The 20,943-nt window shown below is 43.4% G+C and overlaps 3 protein-coding genes across 3 annotated transcripts in view; 2 read left to right on the plus strand and 1 right to left on the minus strand.

Annotated features, from left to right (window-relative positions):
* LOC311321323 (structural maintenance of chromosomes protein 6) overlaps positions 1–1,856 on the minus strand; it is an 85,956-nt gene extending 84,100 nt beyond the window's left edge. Inside the window, exons 1-3 of the mRNA XM_084453274.1 lie at positions 1,739–1,856; positions 968–1,052; positions 646–763 (exon numbers count right to left, since the gene is read on the minus strand). Of these exons, the coding sequence (XP_084309400.1) occupies positions 646–763; positions 968–1,039 (190 nt within the window). The 5' untranslated portion in view covers positions 1,040–1,052; positions 1,739–1,856. The remainder of the gene's footprint in view (positions 1–645; positions 764–967; positions 1,053–1,738) is intronic.
* A 623-nt stretch (positions 1,857–2,479) lies between these two features.
* Positions 2,480–8,553, plus strand: gen1 (GEN1 Holliday junction 5' flap endonuclease; the record flags this gene model as incomplete). The annotated part of the gene is made up of 14 exons (XM_084453944.1): positions 2,480–2,640; positions 2,770–2,968; positions 3,142–3,318; positions 3,677–3,787; positions 3,944–4,017; positions 4,153–4,241; positions 4,531–4,681; positions 4,820–4,856; positions 4,951–5,031; positions 5,162–5,292; positions 5,445–5,506; positions 6,236–6,385; positions 7,049–7,660; positions 7,979–8,553. 14 exons carry the CDS (start codon positions 2,480–2,482, stop codon positions 8,551–8,553), a joined length of 2,610 nt encoding a protein of 869 aa, XP_084310070.1.
* A 1,137-nt stretch (positions 8,554–9,690) lies between these two features.
* Positions 9,691–10,176, plus strand: msgn1 (mesogenin 1; the record flags this gene model as incomplete). Its single annotated transcript, XM_084453945.1, has 1 exon — positions 9,691–10,176. One exon carries the CDS (start codon positions 9,691–9,693, stop codon positions 10,174–10,176), a length of 486 nt encoding a protein of 161 aa, XP_084310071.1.
* Positions 10,177–20,943: the final 10,767 nt, after the last annotated feature.

Raw genomic sequence — 20,943 nt, forward strand, 5'->3', positions numbered from 1 at the left:
GATAAGAATGATCAGTAAATAAATGATTGAATGTTACTAGAGTGTTTTTGTGAATATATATATGTAGTAACCATTGTAGAAAAGCAATTGACCACTCGAGGCATTGGGTTACAGGGGATCTGCTGTTCAAATCTAGGCAATTCATTGGTTGCGACGGAATCCCGGAGACGCCAGTCAGTATAATAAATAAATGTTTTGTGTTACTGTTGTCTTGTATGTAAATATCAAAGGACCATGTTTGTTTACACTTTCACATGTCATCCCTTGGATTACGGTTTTTACTCAATCCATAAATAAATTAAATCAATCAAAACAGTAACGACTTTAACGATCAGGTGTTTCCACCCATAGATGTGCCCCACCCATCTAACTTGGGCTAGCGTCTCTCATTTGCTGCTACAGCCAGACACTCTTTCAATTTTGATCCATTGATACACCCTCAGAACACCAGGTTGGGCGGCGAAGTGGCACAGACTATTATGTAGTATGCGGAGCGCAACGATTCAATATTTGAGTCTGGTGAGAGACTAATGAGTGGTTGGTATTTCAACTGTGTACGTAGAGATCTTAACTTATTCCACTTTGTTACACAGGAAAAAAAAGACAAATACTATAGGAATGAAAATAGGCTATACAGTAACTCACTTCCATTGTTGCCAACAACAAAGTTGACGTTTGAGCCGAAGGTGAATGGGCCCAGCAGTGAATGGCACATGAAATTCTTCAACGTGATGCTCTCCACAATACCTATCTCCCCAACAGACTGCAACAACACAAAGAGACATGACTCAAGTTCACGTATGACACAACTACTGTTACACATGCCTGGTGGGCTGGAAGTGATATCTTGGGTTTCATGAGAGCCATGTTATTTCCTGAATATCCATGCATACAACTGAATATGTGAGTGAATGGCAGGAATCTAATTTGCTGTGTGGCCATTAGGCCAGAAATTGGCAGGACCCACCTCATCCCCCTTCACGGGATTGGCCCTCTTGTGGGGAGTCTCGTCAAATGAGCTGCTCTTCCTTTTCGACATTGTACACACACCACTGAAATGCAGAATCATCACAAGTTAGTTTGATGTAAAGGAAAAAGCACACTGCCTCCAACAGACTCGGCTGGATATTATTATTATAGTGAATTAAACAGCACCTTAAAGTATGTCCGATATTGTGTATCCTGCTAAGTAACTAAGCAGGGTGCCACTCCCAACGAGGAAACGAAACAGAAAGTATCAAATAACATCGTCCCAATAACCATGGTATGTGGAGTCTCTCTAGAAAGTTGCGTTGTTGCTTTTTCAAGTTTTCTCCACAATTCCTCACAAATCTGATGGCCAGCTCCCTTTCAACTAGCTACGAGAACACTGGTGTCCCGACACGATAAGCTATCACCCACCAACAAGTTGTATCGTAATCATATAACATAACGTTACCTACGCTTTGTTAACTAGCAAACCCGAAATGCACCTTTTCCCAACAAACGCCTAAACCAGTGGAGGGTGGAACTTTCTGGATTGGAACACATACCGTTGACTCATTGCATCACATAACAAAACACCAAAATGTTTATAAAACTAGAATAGCTGGTTTAGTTAGTCGGCTAGCTATCAAAAGACGCACAGAATATACTTGTCACCATAGCTTGTCACAGCAACAACTAATGCTAGCTAACGTTAACTAGCTAGCGCGGCTCAGTGAGCTGGCTAACTAGCTAAGCAAGGCTACTAACTCACCCGTAAATCGTTACACGTGTCCACAACAAGAAATATCACAAATCAAGTGTCACCAATGATTATCGAATTGAATGTTAAGTATAAAACTCTAGCTATCTGGCTGCATTTTCTGTCAAAGCCGCTGTTGCTCCTGAAGTTTGTAACAAAGCGTCTGAGGAGAAGAGTATGGACCACAGCCCATTCTGCTACAACAGAGCTAATGCGCGCTCAAATGACGATTTACAAACACCGAGCGTTCATTGGCTGGTGGTGACACGCATTATGCTAATGAGACCCATGCCCATGAGAAAGGCTTGTGTTTTTCACAAGTCTCAGAAAATACTTTAATTTAATATCACAGACAAATCTCACTCAATAAATATGAGAATGTATAAACGTGGGTAAATATATATATTAAAAAAAAATATATATATATATTTGAATAACAGGAAAGCGTCGTCCTGGGACTCCGGAAATGTGCAGGAAGTCCGCTGAGCGCTGAATTTGAAAAGGGAAACAACGGGAGACGGCAACAAACGCTCGTGTCATGCAGCTCTAGCTTGTTAAGTAAGAAAATATGTGAATTGTGTATACCAACGTGAAGTAAGAGTAGTATACTTCGTGGTCAGTAATATCTACAGTTTTTGTTTTACATTGCATGCAGTTATTTGACTAGCTAACGTTAGCTGTGCCTCTTTTCTATCGTGAAAGTCTCAACGTTATCCAGTTCTTTCGGTACTGTGTTTGAAGCTTGGCCACGTGATGGGTGTGCACGACCTGTGGTCCATTCTTGGGCCTGTCCGTGAGTCGGTGCCGCTGTACAGCCTCACGGGAAAGACCCTGGCGGTCGACCTAAGCTTGTGGGTGTGTGAGGCACAACACGTACAAGGAATGATAGGGAAAGTAACTAAACCTCACCTAAGGTAATGGAATAACGTTAATCAGTTTGTAGTCAATGCATTGCTACAGTCTGTTCGTAATTTTGGAAAGAGGGTAATACGTTCAGATGATCTGCAGTGGTACTGATGCAATACACGATTACTGTCGTCCAGGAACTTGTTTTTCAGAGTGTCCTCTCTCACACTGATGGGAGTGAAGCTTGTGTTCGTCATGGAGGGAGAGGCTCCCAAAATCAAAGCGGAGACCATGAACCAGAGGACAGAGATGAGATTTTCCAAAAAGGAGGGTGTCCCTAAAACAAGGACCACGAAAAGCACCAACAGGGGGCGCTTCAATGCTGTGCTAAGAGAGGTTTGTTGGCTCTCCCTCTCCAATGTGCATCAGCAAAATCCAGAACTGATAAAAGCAATAGATGGTGAGATGGTGTGTGTGTGTGTGAGCAAGTGAATGAGTGTTTGTGTGTGAGTGAGTGAGAGCCAGTTGAGTATGATGACCCCCTCTGTCCCTCTGTCTCTCCCCCGCAGTGTGCCGAGATGCTGGACTGCCTGGGCGTCCCCTGGGTGAGGGCTGTGGGGGAGGCCGAGGCCATGTGCGCCTACCTGGACTCCCAGGGCCTGGTGGACGGCTGCATCACCAATGACGGAGACGCCTTCCTCTACGGAGCCCAGACTGTCTACAGGAACTTCAACCTCAACACCAGGGTAACATCATATAGTGCGAGCATGACATTGTATTGCTGGTCGAGAGCTTTATGCCAGTCCAAACCCCGGGTCTCTGTGACCTTCCCACTTTGAGGTATGGCAGTCCCTCCATGACAATGAATGAGTCCAAAAAAATGAATGGAGGTGTTTGTGTTTGGGCGGTTCTGTGGCGCCCTCCTCTGGTCGCAGCCTGTGGGGGGCTGTTCGATGCATTCCAGGACCGGGTTCTCCCCCTGCACACCCCAGTCCCAACCCTGTGTCTCTAGCACCCCCACACAGGGAGCTGGCTCTAGTTCTACTGCAGCTTTGTTATAAGCTCAGAGGCTTGTATCGTTGCTCATTCCCTCTTTCTCCTCAGGACCCTCAGGTGGACTGTTACAAGACGTCCCGTGTCAGGACAGAGCTGCACCTGGAGAGGGAGACCCTTGTTGGTCTGGCTATCCTCCTGGGCTGTGATTACATTCCTAAGGTATTTAGTTCAAACAGACGTCTGTTCAAATGTACAGAAATGAGGGATGACTAACTTCTGGCATTCAGTTTGAATTATTGTTGCAAATTGATGAAATAAACACAGACTATTGATTATAGAATATATATTTATGTAAGACTTTTTTACCTCCATAAGGGTATACCGGGTGTTGGTAAAGAACAAGCTCTGAAGCTTATACAGACATTGAAAGGACAAACACTTCTACAAAGGTAAATGCAGCATTTTCTGAAAATAACCTATATCATCCCCACCCCCTTCGCTCAAGACATTTGCGTACCATTAATGTGCTACATCATATTACCTACAGAAGGGATCAATGGTATCTGTGTCTTTGACCATGGCAGGTTCAGCCGGTGGAGGGAGGAGGGTGTTGGTGTTTCAGAGCGGGTCGGGAAGAAGAAGGTTTCCCACTGTAACGTGTGTCACCATCCCGGTGAGTCTGGCCCTCGCCTCCTCTCACGTCTCCTCGGGTGCTGATAAGAGGTGTGAAACACAGGGGGGGGGGGGGTCTTGGACTTGCATGTGCTCGGTTAAAACCACCGCTTTGCTGTTAAAGACAACTGTATGTGAGAGGCTTTACTCTGCAAATATGTTTTCAGTGTTGTGGCCTCCATTAAATGGTGCCAGCTTTTTGAGTGTGTATTTTCAATTGAAATATATTTTACTTCTCTTTTCTCGTGTCTTAATATTTCTCTCCCTCTCCCTCCCTCTCTATCCCCTAGGCTCGGCTAAGGCCCATGAACGTACTGGCTGTGTGCTATGTGGCAGTAAGCACTTCTGTGAGCCTCAGGACTACGACTACCTCTGCCCCTGTGAATGGCACCGCTACGAGCAGACTCACCAGGCCTCTTCAGTTGAGGCCAGCATCAGGAAGTAAGCCCACATTTCCCACTAATGCACATAATGTACAAACACACCGGTATTCATTTTAAAGTGTAATTGAAAAGGAGCACACACACAAATTTTGTGTTCTTACGTTCTAAATTTCTTATATTCTTAATTTCTTCTTAGGAAAACACTGGCAAATGACCAATTCCCTTTCACTGAGGTAAAGTGAAAACCGTGATCTCTCCATCACTGAATCTGGAACAACAAGAAGTGGGTCTCTGATAGATAATTTCCTGTTTTGTTGTAATTTGCAGATAATTAATGAATTTATGGTGGACAAGGACAGGCCTGTTCACAATTTCAAAAGGAGGAAACCAAACATTTTGTCGATGCAGGTACATAATTGATCTATTGATTTGATATACATTAAACCATTCATAAGATTCACTACTTTGTGTTTTCAAGATAAGCAAAGTAATGTTTTAGAACTTTACAGTTATAGGTTTCCCCCACTCTGTTTTCCAGAACTTTGCATATGATAAAATGGAGTGGCCTAAGCACTACACAAGTGAGAAGGTCCTTGTCCTGATGACATACACAGAGTTGATGAACAGAAAGCATGGCAGAGAGACATCATCACAGATTAAACCACTGAGGTAAGGCTGGGTTTACTCAACATGTCTCTCTTTGAGCGGCACAAATTGACATTGTTCAGCATAGTGGTGTAGCAGAATGATCAAAATGTGAAATTATATCATGAAATAAAGTATAACTTCATTGTAATTTCAATTCCCTGTTCTATGAACAGGATCTGGAAACCAAGAGTGAGGAACGCAGTCGCCTGCTATGAAGTCATCTGGAGTAAACCAGGTCAGCTTGATCCATTGAACATACTGTACTCTCATTCCTATTTTAAAGCTCTGCCAGGCAGAAGTATGGGTTACTAATATTGTTTATATAGTTTTTGTAAAGTGTTTAATACCGTATATAAAGAGGTTTTATTATTCACAGTAGCCTCAATTAAAGGGATGGTTCAATTTCCCCAAAAAGCTCCACTCACTCACGGTTATGTAGTTATTCATCTGGAGAGATCCTCATAACTCTGGACCAGTGGTAGAACGAGCCCTTTTGAAGCTGACAGGGTTGTGAGTGACCCATGCAGGGTCCCACAATCCCCGTGAACAGGGTCTGCTCACGGCCGTGCTGTCTGTTAGAGACTTGTTGTGAGGTGGGGTTCAGAGAGGAGCAGAGGTGACAGATGAGCCCCAACACCACCAGGTGCTAAATCGGCTTCCTCCACAGGCCGGGAAACTGTCATAACCCCCCCCTCCCTGTCCTGAAGGAATCCCACACAACTTGTTTGATATTATCTCAAGAATAGTACATGATGGTTAGAGGGCGGGGTGAAAGAGAAAATACGTGCTTTTCTGTAGTTTAGCTCTGCAGGCAATCTACAGTGTACAGGAATGTTTGAATGCAACTTTTCAACTGTAGAAAATGCTGTCAATGCTCGTTTATACTTGGTTACTCTTGTTAACAGTAATGTTTATTTGTTGTTGTTGTTTTTGGGTGCATTTTTCCCTGTGGCACTCCCCTCAGATCACTATGTGTTTCCAGAGGAGCAGCTGGCTGAGAGCCAGGAGGAGGTGAGGACGGTGGAGGAGGAGGCCCTGTTCCGCCAGGCCTACCCAGAGGTGGTGGAGCTCTACCTGAGAGAGAAGGCCCTGGCGCAGGAGAACAAGACCAAGAGTAAGGCTTCGGTTACCCTTTTTCATAACTGGTAATAACTAACCTTTGGTGAGTAAGAAGGGGACGGCTGATAATGCTTCAAGACGAATGCTAAGTAAGCTCACTGTGCATCAGTTATATATTTTTACTGAATTGATCTGTCCATCAACGAGAGAACCAGGAAGCCCCCAAACTTTACTGGCCGAACGCCTGCCGCACACCAAGTCCAACTGGGGTGTCTGTCTTTATCAAAGGCACCTGGAGCTTTGCGATGTTTTTCAGGGTCTCTCTTATAGGGCCTCTGACACCTGAAGATGCAGGGTTTGGCAGCTCTAAGGCTTTGATGCACCAGAGGTGTCTGTCACACAGGAGCTGCTATCACCTCAGACAGGTTGGGGCTGGTGCCCCCTGTAGGGCCCTGCTGTGGGGCAGAGCTTCCTGAAGTGTCGTGGGGGGTTGGGGGGGGGGGCTAGGGGGGGCTACTACAGATACTTTTAAGGGGCACTTGGACTTGAAAAGACAGTCTGGCAGTGAGGGGCAGTGTTCTACTTTGCTGTAGTAGTTGTATGTTGTGTTTGTCCATGGGATCTTTTGATTTAGTGGAAGACAGGCTAACTACTTTTTGTCCATTTTGTTATTTATTGTGATGACTTGTAATTTTCCTCCCCTTTTGTCTCCTTCCAGAGAAGAAACTGACGAGTAAGAAGGAGAAGCCAGTGGATCCCTGCGATGGAGTTTCTGACCTCCTGTCCCAGATGTCTCTGAAGAGCTCCTCTGCCGACACGGGCACCCAGCAACCCACCACAAAGACACCTAAAGCTCTCATCGCCGACCACAGACAACCAGAGACAGTTCCTGAGCCTGCTGCGTCATCGGGGCACCGCATGAGCCCCGGTGAAGCAGGCACCAGGACACCAAAAAAGGAGGTGGTTCACCCCCCATCTCCTCCCTGTCTGGAAACGTCCGCTTCTCCGTCCGTCTCCATGGTGATGGAGATGCTGCACCTGAGTGACATTGACTGGGAGGCTCCATCATTCACCTCCTCCCCGCCCATACCGGCCGGCGCCCGCACCGCTGATCCTGAGCCTGTTAGAACTTCAGGTTATAGTGTTGAGGAAAGGGGAAAAGACACAAAACTGGTCTCCTCGGCTGATCTCAGACCAGCTGGGCTGACCGCCTCCAAGCCTAGTCTCTCAGACTGTTCTTTGCGGGACAGGCTTCTTTTGAGGAACACGCTCGAGTCTGTAAAGCGTTCTGAGGCGCACAACGACAATGTCACAAAATGTGTGAACTCTTGTGAGTCAAACCCAGTGAATTCCATTTCTTCTCACAGTCAGGGGGTTAATCATCAGGTGGGTGGTAAGATCGCACCACTGGTTGATAAGGGCCGGAGTGCAGACTCAAAACCAGGCTCAATGCCTGCAATCCAAACCCAAAAGCATGCAACACAGGCCCAAAAGCCCTCAACACACACCCTAAAGCCCCCATCACACACCCTGAAGCCCTCAACACACACCCTGAAGCCCTCAACACACACCCTGAAGCCCTCAACACACACCCTAAAGCCCTCAACACACACCCTGAAGCTCCCAATACACACACAAAGTCCTCCAGCACCACAAACCCAAACGGCTAAAGAGAACGGTGCAGGTGAGCCAGAACCTCAACACAAGTACACATTTGTCAAGACGGCGATTTCGTCGACCTTTGCGCCACCACGGCGGCGCCATACCGAGCCCGTTGAGGACGACGGGAACAGGAAGTTACATCTCACCGCCAAGAAGAGCGTTTGCACCAGCGTGTGTTCTTCGAGCGAGGACAGTGATCTGGAAAACCGCCATCGGGGAAAACAGAAGAGGGCCAAAGCAAAGCCCAAAAGCAAGCCTCACTACTCACTGAAACCCATCTCCAAACCAAGCACAACAAAGGCACCCTTGGACACAGCACAGCCTCTGAGGCCTAAGGCATTTTCTGCCAGTGTGGGTGCGCAGATTCTGGGTAGTTTTGTGCCTGATAAGGTGAAGCACCAGGATGTTGCACCACTGCCACCAGTTACCATTGTTGATGATGACCTGTTCATCCTAACCCCTGGTTCACCAGTGACCATTTCCGATAGCGACGACTCTGTGTTTTGCAGTGAGAGCCCCCAGCCATTGGCTGAGAGGCTGAGGCTGAAGTTCATGAAGTGAGTGTTCTAGAGGGGATATAGATGAAGGACTTAAATATACTACTTTTCATGTACTGCATGCATTTATCTTTTTCAAACGAAAGCAGAAAATTATTTATAATGTGTTGTGTTATGAAAAAAAGAATTATTCTGATGAGAGATTTGTGATTGAGTATTTTGTTTATTAAACGGTAATATTTTTATTATCTACATATTTGCAAACATGCCACATATTTCCAAAATGCTCATATAAGCTGGTAAAAGATTTTTTAACATTAAACTGTAGGGTAGGGTACGCTACTAACTAGGGCGCAGAGGTCCTCCTTGGCTTGCCAACAGTTGAGCGTGATTTTACGACCCGCTCCGTGTTGATCCCCCTTGATCAGTAGTGACGCGTTGCACACCTTCCCAGACATGAAAGGCCTGTCAGGTTAGTGTGTCTGGCGGGGGCCCGCTGACAGCTGCATCCTCCTTGCTCGTGTGCGTAATGACATCCATGAAGGCGCGTCCTGCTAACCACCTTGTGGCCTTTGAATTTGAGGCGAAATAACAAAATGCGAGATCTTTAAAGATTGAAAAGCATAAAAGACAAACTTATCTCATTCACAGTCAAGTTATGTGCGTAAAAGTGCCTTTACGTACACGTTGTCAAGTTTGGGGGCTTTTGGCTCACTGCCGTCCACATTTATGCATTTTCTTACATCAGAAGCTTCATGTTGTTTAGGAACGTTTTATTTTCTGTTCCGTAATATTCCTGTCTCAGACAAGCCTTTTTTACCGTCCAGACGAAAGACACACGCGGCCTAATCTGTCAACGACCCGTGAAAAGCCCAGGTGTAACGGCCTCCTTTCATCATTAGACAAATCACATCAAACTGATAATTGTTGTCATGCCGTCCTTAAGAGCCATTTCCCACAAAAGAGAATCCAATTATTTTTCTTTCTGTTACACATTATCAGTCTATTTGGCCTTATTCGCACCTCGGTGACAACGAACGGCATGTCCTTCGGGAAGGTCACAGTTTGGCACTTGAGTTCTTTGAACTTTTCGCCTCAGCTGTGAACTCATAAAATGCAGGAGAGCTGCGTCCGTATAAGACACACGGTTGACCAAACCGATTCTCAGAATTTATTATTCATCCACCCAGCGCCATCACGCATGGAGACCCTGTCTGAGGATATTACTAACCTGGATTGTGACATTGGAGTTGTCACAGCCAAAATGCTTTCCATCTGGGGTGACTGGAAGGCCCACGATAGAGATTTTGGATGCGGGCAAGACTCGCTTCAGTCCACCTCACCCGAGTCGTCATTCGACTCGATGTGCTCATCGCCAGAGACAACTTCCAGCTCAAGTGGGCATCAAGGGTTTGAGAATTTCAACTACGGCCTACCGGGAGACAGCCCGACCCTGTGCGCATCGCAGAAGCAGACCAAACCAAAAATGTCAACCAAGAGGCGCATGAAGGCGAGCGAGAGGGAGAAGATGAGGATGAGAAGTCTAGCAGAGGCTTTGCACCATCTCCGCGATTACCTGCCCCCGGATTACAGCAAAAGAGGACAGCCGCTGACCAAAATCCAAACTCTCAAATACACCATTGAGTATATCAAAGAACTCTCAGACATTCTCAGCCATGCGTCATGATGTGCGCAAAGCTTGCTGTAAAGACGCTATTTGTTATTTGATGTGACGCTAAACCTTTTGCAAAACGTTTGATGTTGTTTCATACTCAGTAGATGAAAATAGTGGTGCTGTTTTGATAATTTAAATTTCATATTTTATTACGTTTTTCCTGCCTGTCTGATGTAAATAGTTTGTAGGCTATTTTGTGGGCACTTGACTAGTATGATATGTTCTTGTACAGGTGTCCTTGTTTTAAATTGTAGTCATTATGAATTAAATGACAAGTAAATGTAGAATTTGGGACTTGAGTGTATGTTATTTTTTGTCATTTCTGTAGCCACTGGAGCAGCATAGGCTAAATAGAGAGCGCTAGAGCGACGAGGCTGTCCTTCTCAGGAACTGTGAGTGCGCTGATGACGTAGCATCTGCTACCACAGTCCTTTCTACCAACATAGAACATTTTGACTTTTAAAAGTTGGTGGCGCGTGGCGCTCATATTTAAAAGTGTCAAATAAACATTTCAAAGCCACTCACCAAAGCAGAAACGCCTATTCTAAGAAACGATGGGTTTTGAAAGCTCGGCGCTACCGTTAAGTGATCTTTTTAGCCGGTTTTTGTGGCATCGTCATTATTTTTCGAGGTAGTTTCGAGGATTTCCGACCAGACGGGGCGCTGTATTGCAGTTGAAGAAGCCTACCTCGAAAAATAATGACGATGAAGAAATGATTCTTAGTAAGATGCAAGCAGGCAGTTTGTTATACGGCACATTAAAGTGTTCTATGTCTAAGATGCTTTATTATTGTGATGTGTAGGCTATCATCAGGGCAGCATGCTTAATGTTCAGTAAATATCATATTCGCGTCTCACAGGCACACGATCAGAATATAGCAAGTTATAAATTACCAGCTCATGGGTGCTGAAATCTAGAGTGTAGACTACCCCCAAAACCAATCCGTCTGATCATTGCGTTGGCGCTGTTTGCACTCTACTGGCCATCCAGGATCTCCCTCAGAACCTTCACTCATTAAAGGGAGTCTATCAACCCCACTGACGGCCTTTTCCGGTCCTCGTTTCAATTAAAAAATGCATTAGCCTAATGTAGAGCGGTAGGTACCGAGTGTTTCATACAGAGGTGCTCCCTGAGATGACAGTGGGAGAAGCACCTGAAAGGTGCAAAAACAAGCCAGAATTACTACTGAATGGCCACATATCTCATTGTCTGAGAAATGTTCAAATGAAGGGGATTAGTGCACCTCATCCACTACCAATGGGTAGAACCATATCAAGTAATGTTGGGCTCTGATTTTATTGGTTCTGGTGGAGTTTTGACCTTCTCTTTTCCCATCAGTAGTAGCCTAGGCTACATCCTTTAATTCTCCCCCAGTGAGGAGGATCCTTAATCTTGAAAAATCTGCAATGATAACATGTTTATCAAACTTTAAGAATACCGTCAACTACCCAAAAGTAAACCATTGTGGAGCAAAAATAACAAATTAATCATAACAATCAATCGAAACCCAATAGCCACCCAGCACTATCAACCATAATGCATAATCTAGGAGGCAATGGTCAACTCTAGTCAAGCAATTAATAAGCCTACTATTAAATATTCTGTAAGTGAAACATTTGATCTCAATACTGGTCAACCACTCGAGAGGATAGCAACACTAGCCTATATAGGTACAGGTAGCCTACAAGGTTAGTCAATCATGCTTATAGATAAAGTTGTATGATGTGAATGTCATAGAAAAGCTTGAAAGATTATTTATTTTATGTATTAACCTTTATTCATTTAGCCTACAAGAGACCTGTTCAGGGTAGACAGCAGGATAACAAAAAGTTACAGACAGACAAGACTTACAAAAGACAAAAATAAAACACAAAACTTTAAAATGGTCGATGCAGAAGTGCAAAAATGAAAGACAGAATAAAATCCGATCAGGTAGCCTACACGTGCAAACCGCCAGACTCTCTCTCCAGTTTTCCTACAAGTTGTTTAAAATTCACTCGGGGAATCAGGCTGGACAGCTCCAGTTCCTGCTGTAGCATATTCCAGGCTGCGAGGGCGGAGTAGGAGATGGCCTTTTTACAGAGTTCAGTTCGGACCGAGAGCAAAATTATATAGTCCAGGGAGCGGAGACGCCGATCTGGCTGTTTCAGTATCATATACGTGGATATATATGACGGGAGTAGCGTCCGAGGATGGATTTGCACAGTTAGATGAAAAGATACCAATGTGTGGTTCTGCGCATGGATAATGATGACCAGTTTGCTAAGGAGTACAATGTACAATGACGTGTGAGGGGTTTACAGCCTGTTCTTAAGGCGAGACACCCCAGGTGAATAGGCTAAAAAAAAAGATTTAATAGGTATCACCATGATAATTACCCAGTTGATTACTTATGATAAGACAATGTTTTTTTGTATTACAAGTTTTATGAAATGTTATGTTTAAATATGCAAATTAGGCATTATCTTATCAAATATGCGCTAATTTGCATAACTTTCCAGAACAGAAATCTGAAGTTTGGATAAAGCCAGATTAAAAATTATTGTTTCATTTTGTTGACATATTAGAGTCAAAGGCTTTTACAGAGGGGATTTTTGATATCTCTTTTTATCACTCCATAAAGCAGAAAATAGTTCAACAGCCATAATCTATTTTCGCCATGTTTTTAGGAATAAAATGTTATATAATTCAGGCTTTGAATGACATATGAACAAACCCCTCTGTAAAAGCCTTCAGAACATAGATGGGAGTACAACTGGAACGTTTGGTGTATGTAAGTGCTGCTGAAGTGGAGATTTCGATCTCAGAGTATGAGAAAAAACTCATTTAGAGAAAACAGGCTTTTAAAATATGTATTGTAAAATTCCATACATTTTGTTGGAAAGCACTATTTACAGACACAATATCTAATCAAATAATTTGAAACAACAATATTGAACATCTAAAACATAAAAACTGATGACAATAACACAGCATTTATGAACTGAATAGAACCAGTCTCTCTCACACACACTGCCACCAGTAGAACTGCCAACCTAGTTTGTTGTATGTCTAACACAGCCTAGTTGACCATGCCTGTCTACAGCCTAGTTTTCCATGCCTGCTCCATATGTAGGCCCCTCATCCATTTCCTGCTGATGCCTTTTCAGTTTCTTAGCTGTGCTCATGCTCTTGCGCCTACGTTTCACACTGGCCGTGATGGCCTCAGCTTTTGCTGACCTGCTCCCTGGTTCTGTGCAGTGACTCCAGCCCTCTCTCAATTTCTGCCACTGAAATGAAATGTATAGTGATTCTCTTCATCTGACCAAGCCTTATTGATGCAATTCAAAAAAGACAACAATATACTGATATAGGATAAGTATATACAGTACATAACCTACCCTCTCCCTTCTCTCTCTAAGGTGCATTGTGTTGCCATTATGTAGGCCTACATTATGTATGAAATGTGCTATATAAATCAAGTTTGATTTGAGAGACACAAAGACAGACAGACAGAGAGAGAGAGGTCTATCTAACCCTGTTTCCATAGACTACCCGTCACTCTCGTCATGTCATATTTGTCTCATACATTTTAAAATGAAGTGTATCACTAACTCTTCATCTGGTCGTGTTTTATTGATATAAAGTAAAACTGACCACAATACACAAAATACTGAATGAAATATTATTCATTTCATAACATTTCATATTATTATTATTCTTGGGTTATTTGTTGTTATGGCGGGATTATTGACTGAATAATAAATTGCTGAGATGACCCAGCGAGTGTGGTCTGTCACTGGCGACTCTATGTTGGGTCAAAAGTCCCGCCCCGATGGGAGGAGCGCACAACACTGCCTGGGGTACAACGGGAACGCACAGTCACTACTGACATTGGGGCTGACAGAAATCGGTAAGTTCAAATATGTATTAATAAATGACAAATTGTGGTTATGTTCATTCGTGTTAGTTCAATGGATTACAGTTAATAGCAGCATGCTTCATCCTATCAAGTAGCCGGTTATTATCTTGCCCTTTCTCTAGCCTGACAGCTGGGAGACAGTAACGTTAGTTGCTAGCTAGCCAATGCAATGTTATTAGCTACCTAAAGGCTAACTTTAGGTGGCTACCGTGCCCTTACTCAGCAACAACTAACTGACACAAACTCTAGTAAAGGTTGTTTTATTTCAATTACACTGTTTCTGTTAGTTAGCTAGCTGCTCTAACATAACGTAACATTAGCCAGCTAGCTGGTTGGCTAGTAGGCCAAATTAACGTTTGTAAGACAGCAGTGTTCTGTCAATCTATGCTGGCTCAGAGGGGCAAGGGGCTACATTAAAGGAAAATGCTCGTTTTTGACAACCTGGACCTTATTTACGACATATTATAAGAAGTTTGACTCACCGAGATCACTTTTGTGTTGTTCGGAGGCCTGTAGAAGAAATTTAAAATCCAGCGCGAGCCAGTATATCCATGTAATGGCGTCCGACGGGGCAACGGGAATGCAGTTTCTCAAAATCCATTTTCGGCCGCTAAACGGTTGTTTTCATCAATCAGATTGCATGAATCGACAGTTGAGATTCCTCTACGCGAGCCATTGTTGTTTTTGTTTTCAAATGCGTGGTCTTTAGCCTCTGTAATATGATCTTTACACGCCTCTCCCCCACTTGCTCCAGCACGCATGCGCACAGGCCAGCGCGCAGACTGGCTATTCTCCCTCACATTCTCTGCGCATAATATGTCGTAAATAAGGTCCAGGTTGTCAAAAACGAGCATTTTCCTTTAACACTCACTCTGAGGCGACAACGTCACAAAAACTGTAAATGTATAATTAATCCATAAGTAGGCTACAATAAAAACCGAAACATGTTGGTGTTTTTATTGAACATGTTGGTGTTTTTATTGTAGGCCTATATAGCCGATGGATTAAAGGCTTTTTAAACACTGTGCTTGTTAACCCAGAAATAACTCAGAAAGTTGTCAGGAGTCCGTAATCCAAAGTTTCTGCTTTCTATTTCCTTTTCCAAACAAATCGGAGGGGTCATATCATGTCACTGCTTCAGCACAACCATTAAACACAAACGATATAGGTCTATTCAAATTAGGATCATGTGTGAGCCACTACAATAAAGCGTGGCGAAAATGACTAGGCCTAATTGTAGGCCTATAGCCTACGCAAGTTTCAACAGTGCTTAAACCATGGGTAAGTAGGGTATTGTAGTGAAATTATTCTTATTTTTTAAATCTGTTTAAATAGTTTATTATTGTTATATCAGAGATAAGGACTTTGATTATAGCCAATCCTAGGCCTACACTAGACTAGCCTACTCTGTTGTGCTGATAACTGAATGGCATGGATCAAACATTTGATCAGTTGTGTTTCAGTTGTTAAAATATACTTTCATAATTATTTCATATTTCAAAATCGCCAGACATTGTATAGGCTAGTGAGAGGCTGAGCATGCATAGCTGAAATAGCTAGCGTTAGCTAGATATACTACACAGACACTGAGCTAACAAGCTAGCTACCGGTCCTCCACTGCTCAAACAAACGCTACAGTTCACATAGGCTATTGCAGCAGGTAAGCTACGACAAGAAAACAAAATCCAATAACTGTTTCGATAAACCAGTTCACTAAGGACAAAAGCCCTCGGTGCTGCTTACGTTCGTTGCCTGCCTAGTGCCTACTATCAGCGCGCTCCAAACTTTCTCTCCCTCTCCGCGTAGTCTAGACAGACAGCAGGTGCGAGATGGCAAGCGCGTGCGCCTCTCTCTCTCTCTCTCCCTCGTCGTGTCATGTCAACAAGCAGACAGAACGTGCGCTCGCTCATACAGTATTTGACTGTTCTCCCCCCTCCCGAATATTTTTTACAATATTCGTACGAATTTACTATTCGGGAAAAAGCTACTATTTGTACTCGTCCGAATACCGTATTCGGGCACACCCCTATTTTATACAACGGTTAGTTCTGGTTCTTGATTCTGATTCTGACTCCGCTTCGCGTCGTGCCTAACAAATATGGGGTTATTTTTGTGCCAAAATTCTGCGCACGCACAAATATGTTTTGCACACGCGTAAACTTAATTTCGAAGAGAAATGTGTCGTTGCGCAAATTATTATTAACTTTGAGGAAAGGAAAATCTATTTTGTACTCAATAAAAGTGTATTTGCACGGATGGTAAAGTCCATATATGCACGCATGATGCCTGATCTGCTCGCTCCACTTCCTTGCTCTGTGCGTGGCGCACGGTGTGTGTGCTCAAACCTCTGCCTGCTTGCTCAAAGCTTTGCCATTATTTTTGTGCCAATATTCTGTGCGCAGGAGGGGATATCTGAGCGCACAAAGAGATGTTTTGCACACGCATAAACTTAATGTCGAAGAGAAATGTGTCGTCTCGCAAATTATTATAAATTTTGAGGAAAGGAAAATCTATTTTGTACTCATTAAAGTGTATTTGCATGGCTGGTAAAGTCCATATATGCACGAACGAAGCCTGATCTGCTCGCTCAACTTCCTTGGTCTGTGAGTGGCGCACAGATTATCGTCGAGTATCCAGCTGCAGACCAAGCCCCCAGGAATCGAAATCTAAAGTGAAGGCCTATTGAACCGCGCCATCTTGGCTAGATTTGTAGTCACTTGGCTATTTCCGGTTACTTTTGACTTGCGCAGTTGAGCTTCTCTGGCCGACGCGCGTCCACGAAAAAGTTCACATTTCTCTGAAATGTAGACGCGCGTTCCCGGCTCTCCCCGCTTTGATTTAGCAATGAAAACCGGCTTGCATATTAACCTGTTTTTGTCAAATATATCAATTGGAGAAATTATTTTTTGATCCTGGCATCTTAGTTTTAACAAGTTAAATATAATTGAACATGTTTTGTTTGCTAGTAGATGGTATTCATTCCGTTCGCGATAACGTTATTGCAGCCAGGCTAAATTCCTCCAGGGAGCCAGTGACAGGCGAGTTGAAGAGCTTCACTCCCCGCCAGCAGGAGCTCTGGCCGCTGCTACCGCATCTCGGAAAACCCGCTGAGTTCGTGGCTGCTATTTCACACTCGCCCTTGATCAATCCCAATACCGATCCATGGTAATAATGAATCAATCGTTCAGATCAGATCGGCAGTGCTGCATGCATGTTACAACATCATTGTTAGCTTTATTAACATAACCATAGCCTACATTTATCTCTCTAACGTTAGGCTATCCATCACACCAGTCGGCCATTCGATAGCTGGAAGCGGTCAACGCCAACGTTGACTGAAAACACCCAAACTCAGTGTATCGTTTCATCTTCATGCTACACATCAACTCCTTTACATTGTATGTGAATAAATTCCTGTTATTCTAAAAATATCCCATTTCTGTCCATTCCTGGAAAAGGCTAATAATTGCTGTCAAATGATCACTCCAGTTTATCACCGTATCCCACTACCATTTCAACTATGCACAGGAGGTTGTCTTGTGGTCATTTTCATTAAAAAATGATTAGCCTGATCAGTTTGTTGTATGTATTAAGCCCTTTTTGAGCGGTATGCTTGTATTAATAGCTTATAGCTTGCCATACTCACCAACCTTGGGACCTCAGAAATAGGGAGCATTTCCAAACCAAATTGCGGGGGGGGGGGCATTAAAAGCATTACAAATTAGACATTAAAAGCATTAAAACGAAATGTGAAACATTATATATATATATATATATGTGTGTATGGAGCAATTGTTTTTAATGTCCGACTTTTGTCTGTGCTGTTCAGTAAATGTGCATCTGTCCTAATTTATTGTAGCCTATCTACTACACAACCTAGTTCAAATTTATGAATCTCCCGCGGAAGTCAGGAGGGTTGGCAAGTAGGCTATGGTCACTGCTCCCCAGTAAAATTGAATAATTGAGGGGTTACTTACAGTACAAAAAAGTACAGCATTTGTAGAACTCGGATGATACTACATAAATTGCCATGCAAAGCCAGAGACTGTTGCTTGTAGACGACAAGACTGCTGTAACCATTCAAATGTGGAGGCTACACTGCATTGAAGGTGGGTTGGCTTACTTGACACAGAACACAGAAAACGGACACCACAAAAAAGGGCTTAAAGCAGGTCCTAAACAGCAGCAGGTCTGGTTGAGGTGTGAACTGGTCTCCTAAAAATGGCTTGAGCTGTGAGGATAAGAGGAGGCACACTGTTTCTGTTATTACATTTCAATAATAGAATATGACACACAAAACACAAACCACATACATACACACATACACATACAAAGGCCCGTCTTGGTTTAAAGCCCACTCACCAACGTCAAGGTGCAAGCCTATCGAGTGGGAACACGAGACCAATCACGAACAGGACAAACTCAGACGGGACAACACAGCATACAAATAATCGAGGAATATACACAACATCTAAATATAAGACCAAATTTTCTTAAACTATTGGAGACTTGGAAATAACAACTAGGCCTACATGAAGACTTTCACAGTTTCAGACTGCTGTAACCATTAAAGTTTGGAGTAGGCTGCATAAGCTTACACTTAACAATGCACACACACAAAACGCTCAAAAAGGGCTTAATACATACAACAAACTGATCAGGCTAATCATTTTTTAATGAAAATGACCACAAGACAACCTCCTGTGCATAGTTGAAATGGTAGTGGGATACGGTGATAAACTGGAGTGATCTTTTGACAGCAATTATTAGCCTTTTCCAAGAATGGACAGAAATGGGATATTTTTAGAATAACAGGAATTTATTCACATACAATGTAAAGGAGTTGATGTGTAGCATGAAGATGAAACGATACACTGAGTTTGGGTGTTTTCAGTCAACGTTGGCGTTCACCGCTTCCAGCTATCGAATGGCCGACTGGTGTGATGGATAGCCTAACGTTAGAGAGATAAATGTAGGCTATGGTTATGTTAATAAAGCTAACAATGATGTTGTAACATGCATGCAGCACTGCCGATCTGATCTGAACGATTGATTCATTATTACCATGGATCGGTATTGGGATTGATCAAGGGCGAATGTGAAATAGCAGCCACGAACTCAGCGGGTTTTCCGAGATGCGGTAGCAGCGGCCAGAGCTCCTGCTGGCGGGGAGTGAAGCTCTTCAACTCGCCGGTCACTGACTCCCTGGAGGAATTTAGCCTGGCTGCAATAACGTTATCGCGAACGGAATGAATACCATCTACTAGCAAACAAAACATGTTAAATTATATTTAACCTGTTAAAACTAAGATGCCAGGATCAAAAAATAATTTCTCCAATTGATATATTTGACAAAAACAGGTTAATATGCAAGCCGGTTTTCATTGCTAAATCAAAGCGGGGAGAGCCGGGAACGCGCGTCTACATTTCAGAGAAATGTGAACTTTTTCGTGGACGCGCGTCGGCCAGAGAAGCTCAACTGCGCAAGTCAAAAGTAACCGGAAGGCCAGAAAAGCACAACTGCGCAAGTCAAAAGTAACCGGAAATAGTCAAATGACTACAAATTTTGCCAAGATGGCGCGGTTCAATAGGGCTTCATTGTTGATAGCGGCCAGTGAATGGAGTGGCTGTATCCAGTTTATATAATACATCCATGCTGCAGACTCACACAGCTGTCCGCTCGTCAAATTTGTGCCAGAATTCTTATTGGCTGGCCTGGTCTTCAATCACAATATGTCCTGGCCAATGGCAATGAGAGGAGATTCCCATTATAAGATCAGAGAAGGCGCAGAAGAAGAAGACGACGGGAGAGCAAAATGTCGGAATCTAATACACCGCGACCTGTAAGTTATACGTTTGTAATCCTTTAACTATTAATATTATGGTGTTCATATCTTCTTATGGCGGTTGTTTTTGAACTGTATTTAACCTTTTCGAGCCAGGTAACAGCAAGTTAGCTAAGTTTGCAAGCTAGCTAGCTAACTACCGTAGCTTAAGTATGTAGCTAGCGCTAACATTAACGTTAGCTACATTAGCTAGATAGCTAACGGAGGCTCTGGCTAGTTGTGATGTCTAATATATATCTAGCAAATTTAATTTTAAATTGTGTGCTTAAGTTAACTTGTTTAAATTTATTTAGGGGCATGGTACAGTAGAGTCAGTGGCCAGGGACCTGGTGTCATTGCTGCTTGGTACCATGAGCCCCGAGGCCGGGACTGAGAGACGAGGGTCAAGTAACGTGCAGCAGACTGAGAGACCAGGGCCAAGTAACGTTATGCGGCAGATGACACCAGGGCCAAGTAACATTACAGTGCAGCAGACGAGACCAGGACCAAGTAACGTTACTGTGCAGCAGGAGATGTCTAGGTTAATGCTTACCCATTCGTTCATAAAGTTTCATTGGCAGTTTGTTTTGCTGTTGCATACATGATCAGATTAGACATTGATCTGTAACTTAACTGGTTTAGAAAATGTATGCATGATATTTAGAATTGTAAATGCAACGGTTTCTTGTTATGGATGACTTATGTCTCGGACTTATCCCATCTGAGACATAGTCCTCCATGAACGGATGGGATAAATAGATGAGGATGTTACAGATGGACCGCTAGTCTACAGATAGTAAATTGCCAGTTTGGGAACCTTTAAAAGTCTAGCTGAGTACCTAGGACTGGAATAAGGAACTGATTAGCACTGATAAGATACTGTAAGGACAAGTGATTACATGAATTCCAATGTACCTGTACTTGTTACACATGGCAAATAAACTTGCTATTCTATTCTATTAACCTGATATCCACTTATTTTTTTAATCCTCAGATCTTTCCCATGCTATTATGGCTCAAAAGCAGGCAAGCGTGGCAAAAAAAGGTTTTTA

This window comes from Borostomias antarcticus, assembly GCF_949987555.1.
Source record: "Borostomias antarcticus genome assembly, chromosome: 19".
Classification (NCBI taxonomy): domain Eukaryota; kingdom Metazoa; phylum Chordata; class Actinopteri; order Stomiiformes; family Stomiidae; genus Borostomias; species Borostomias antarcticus.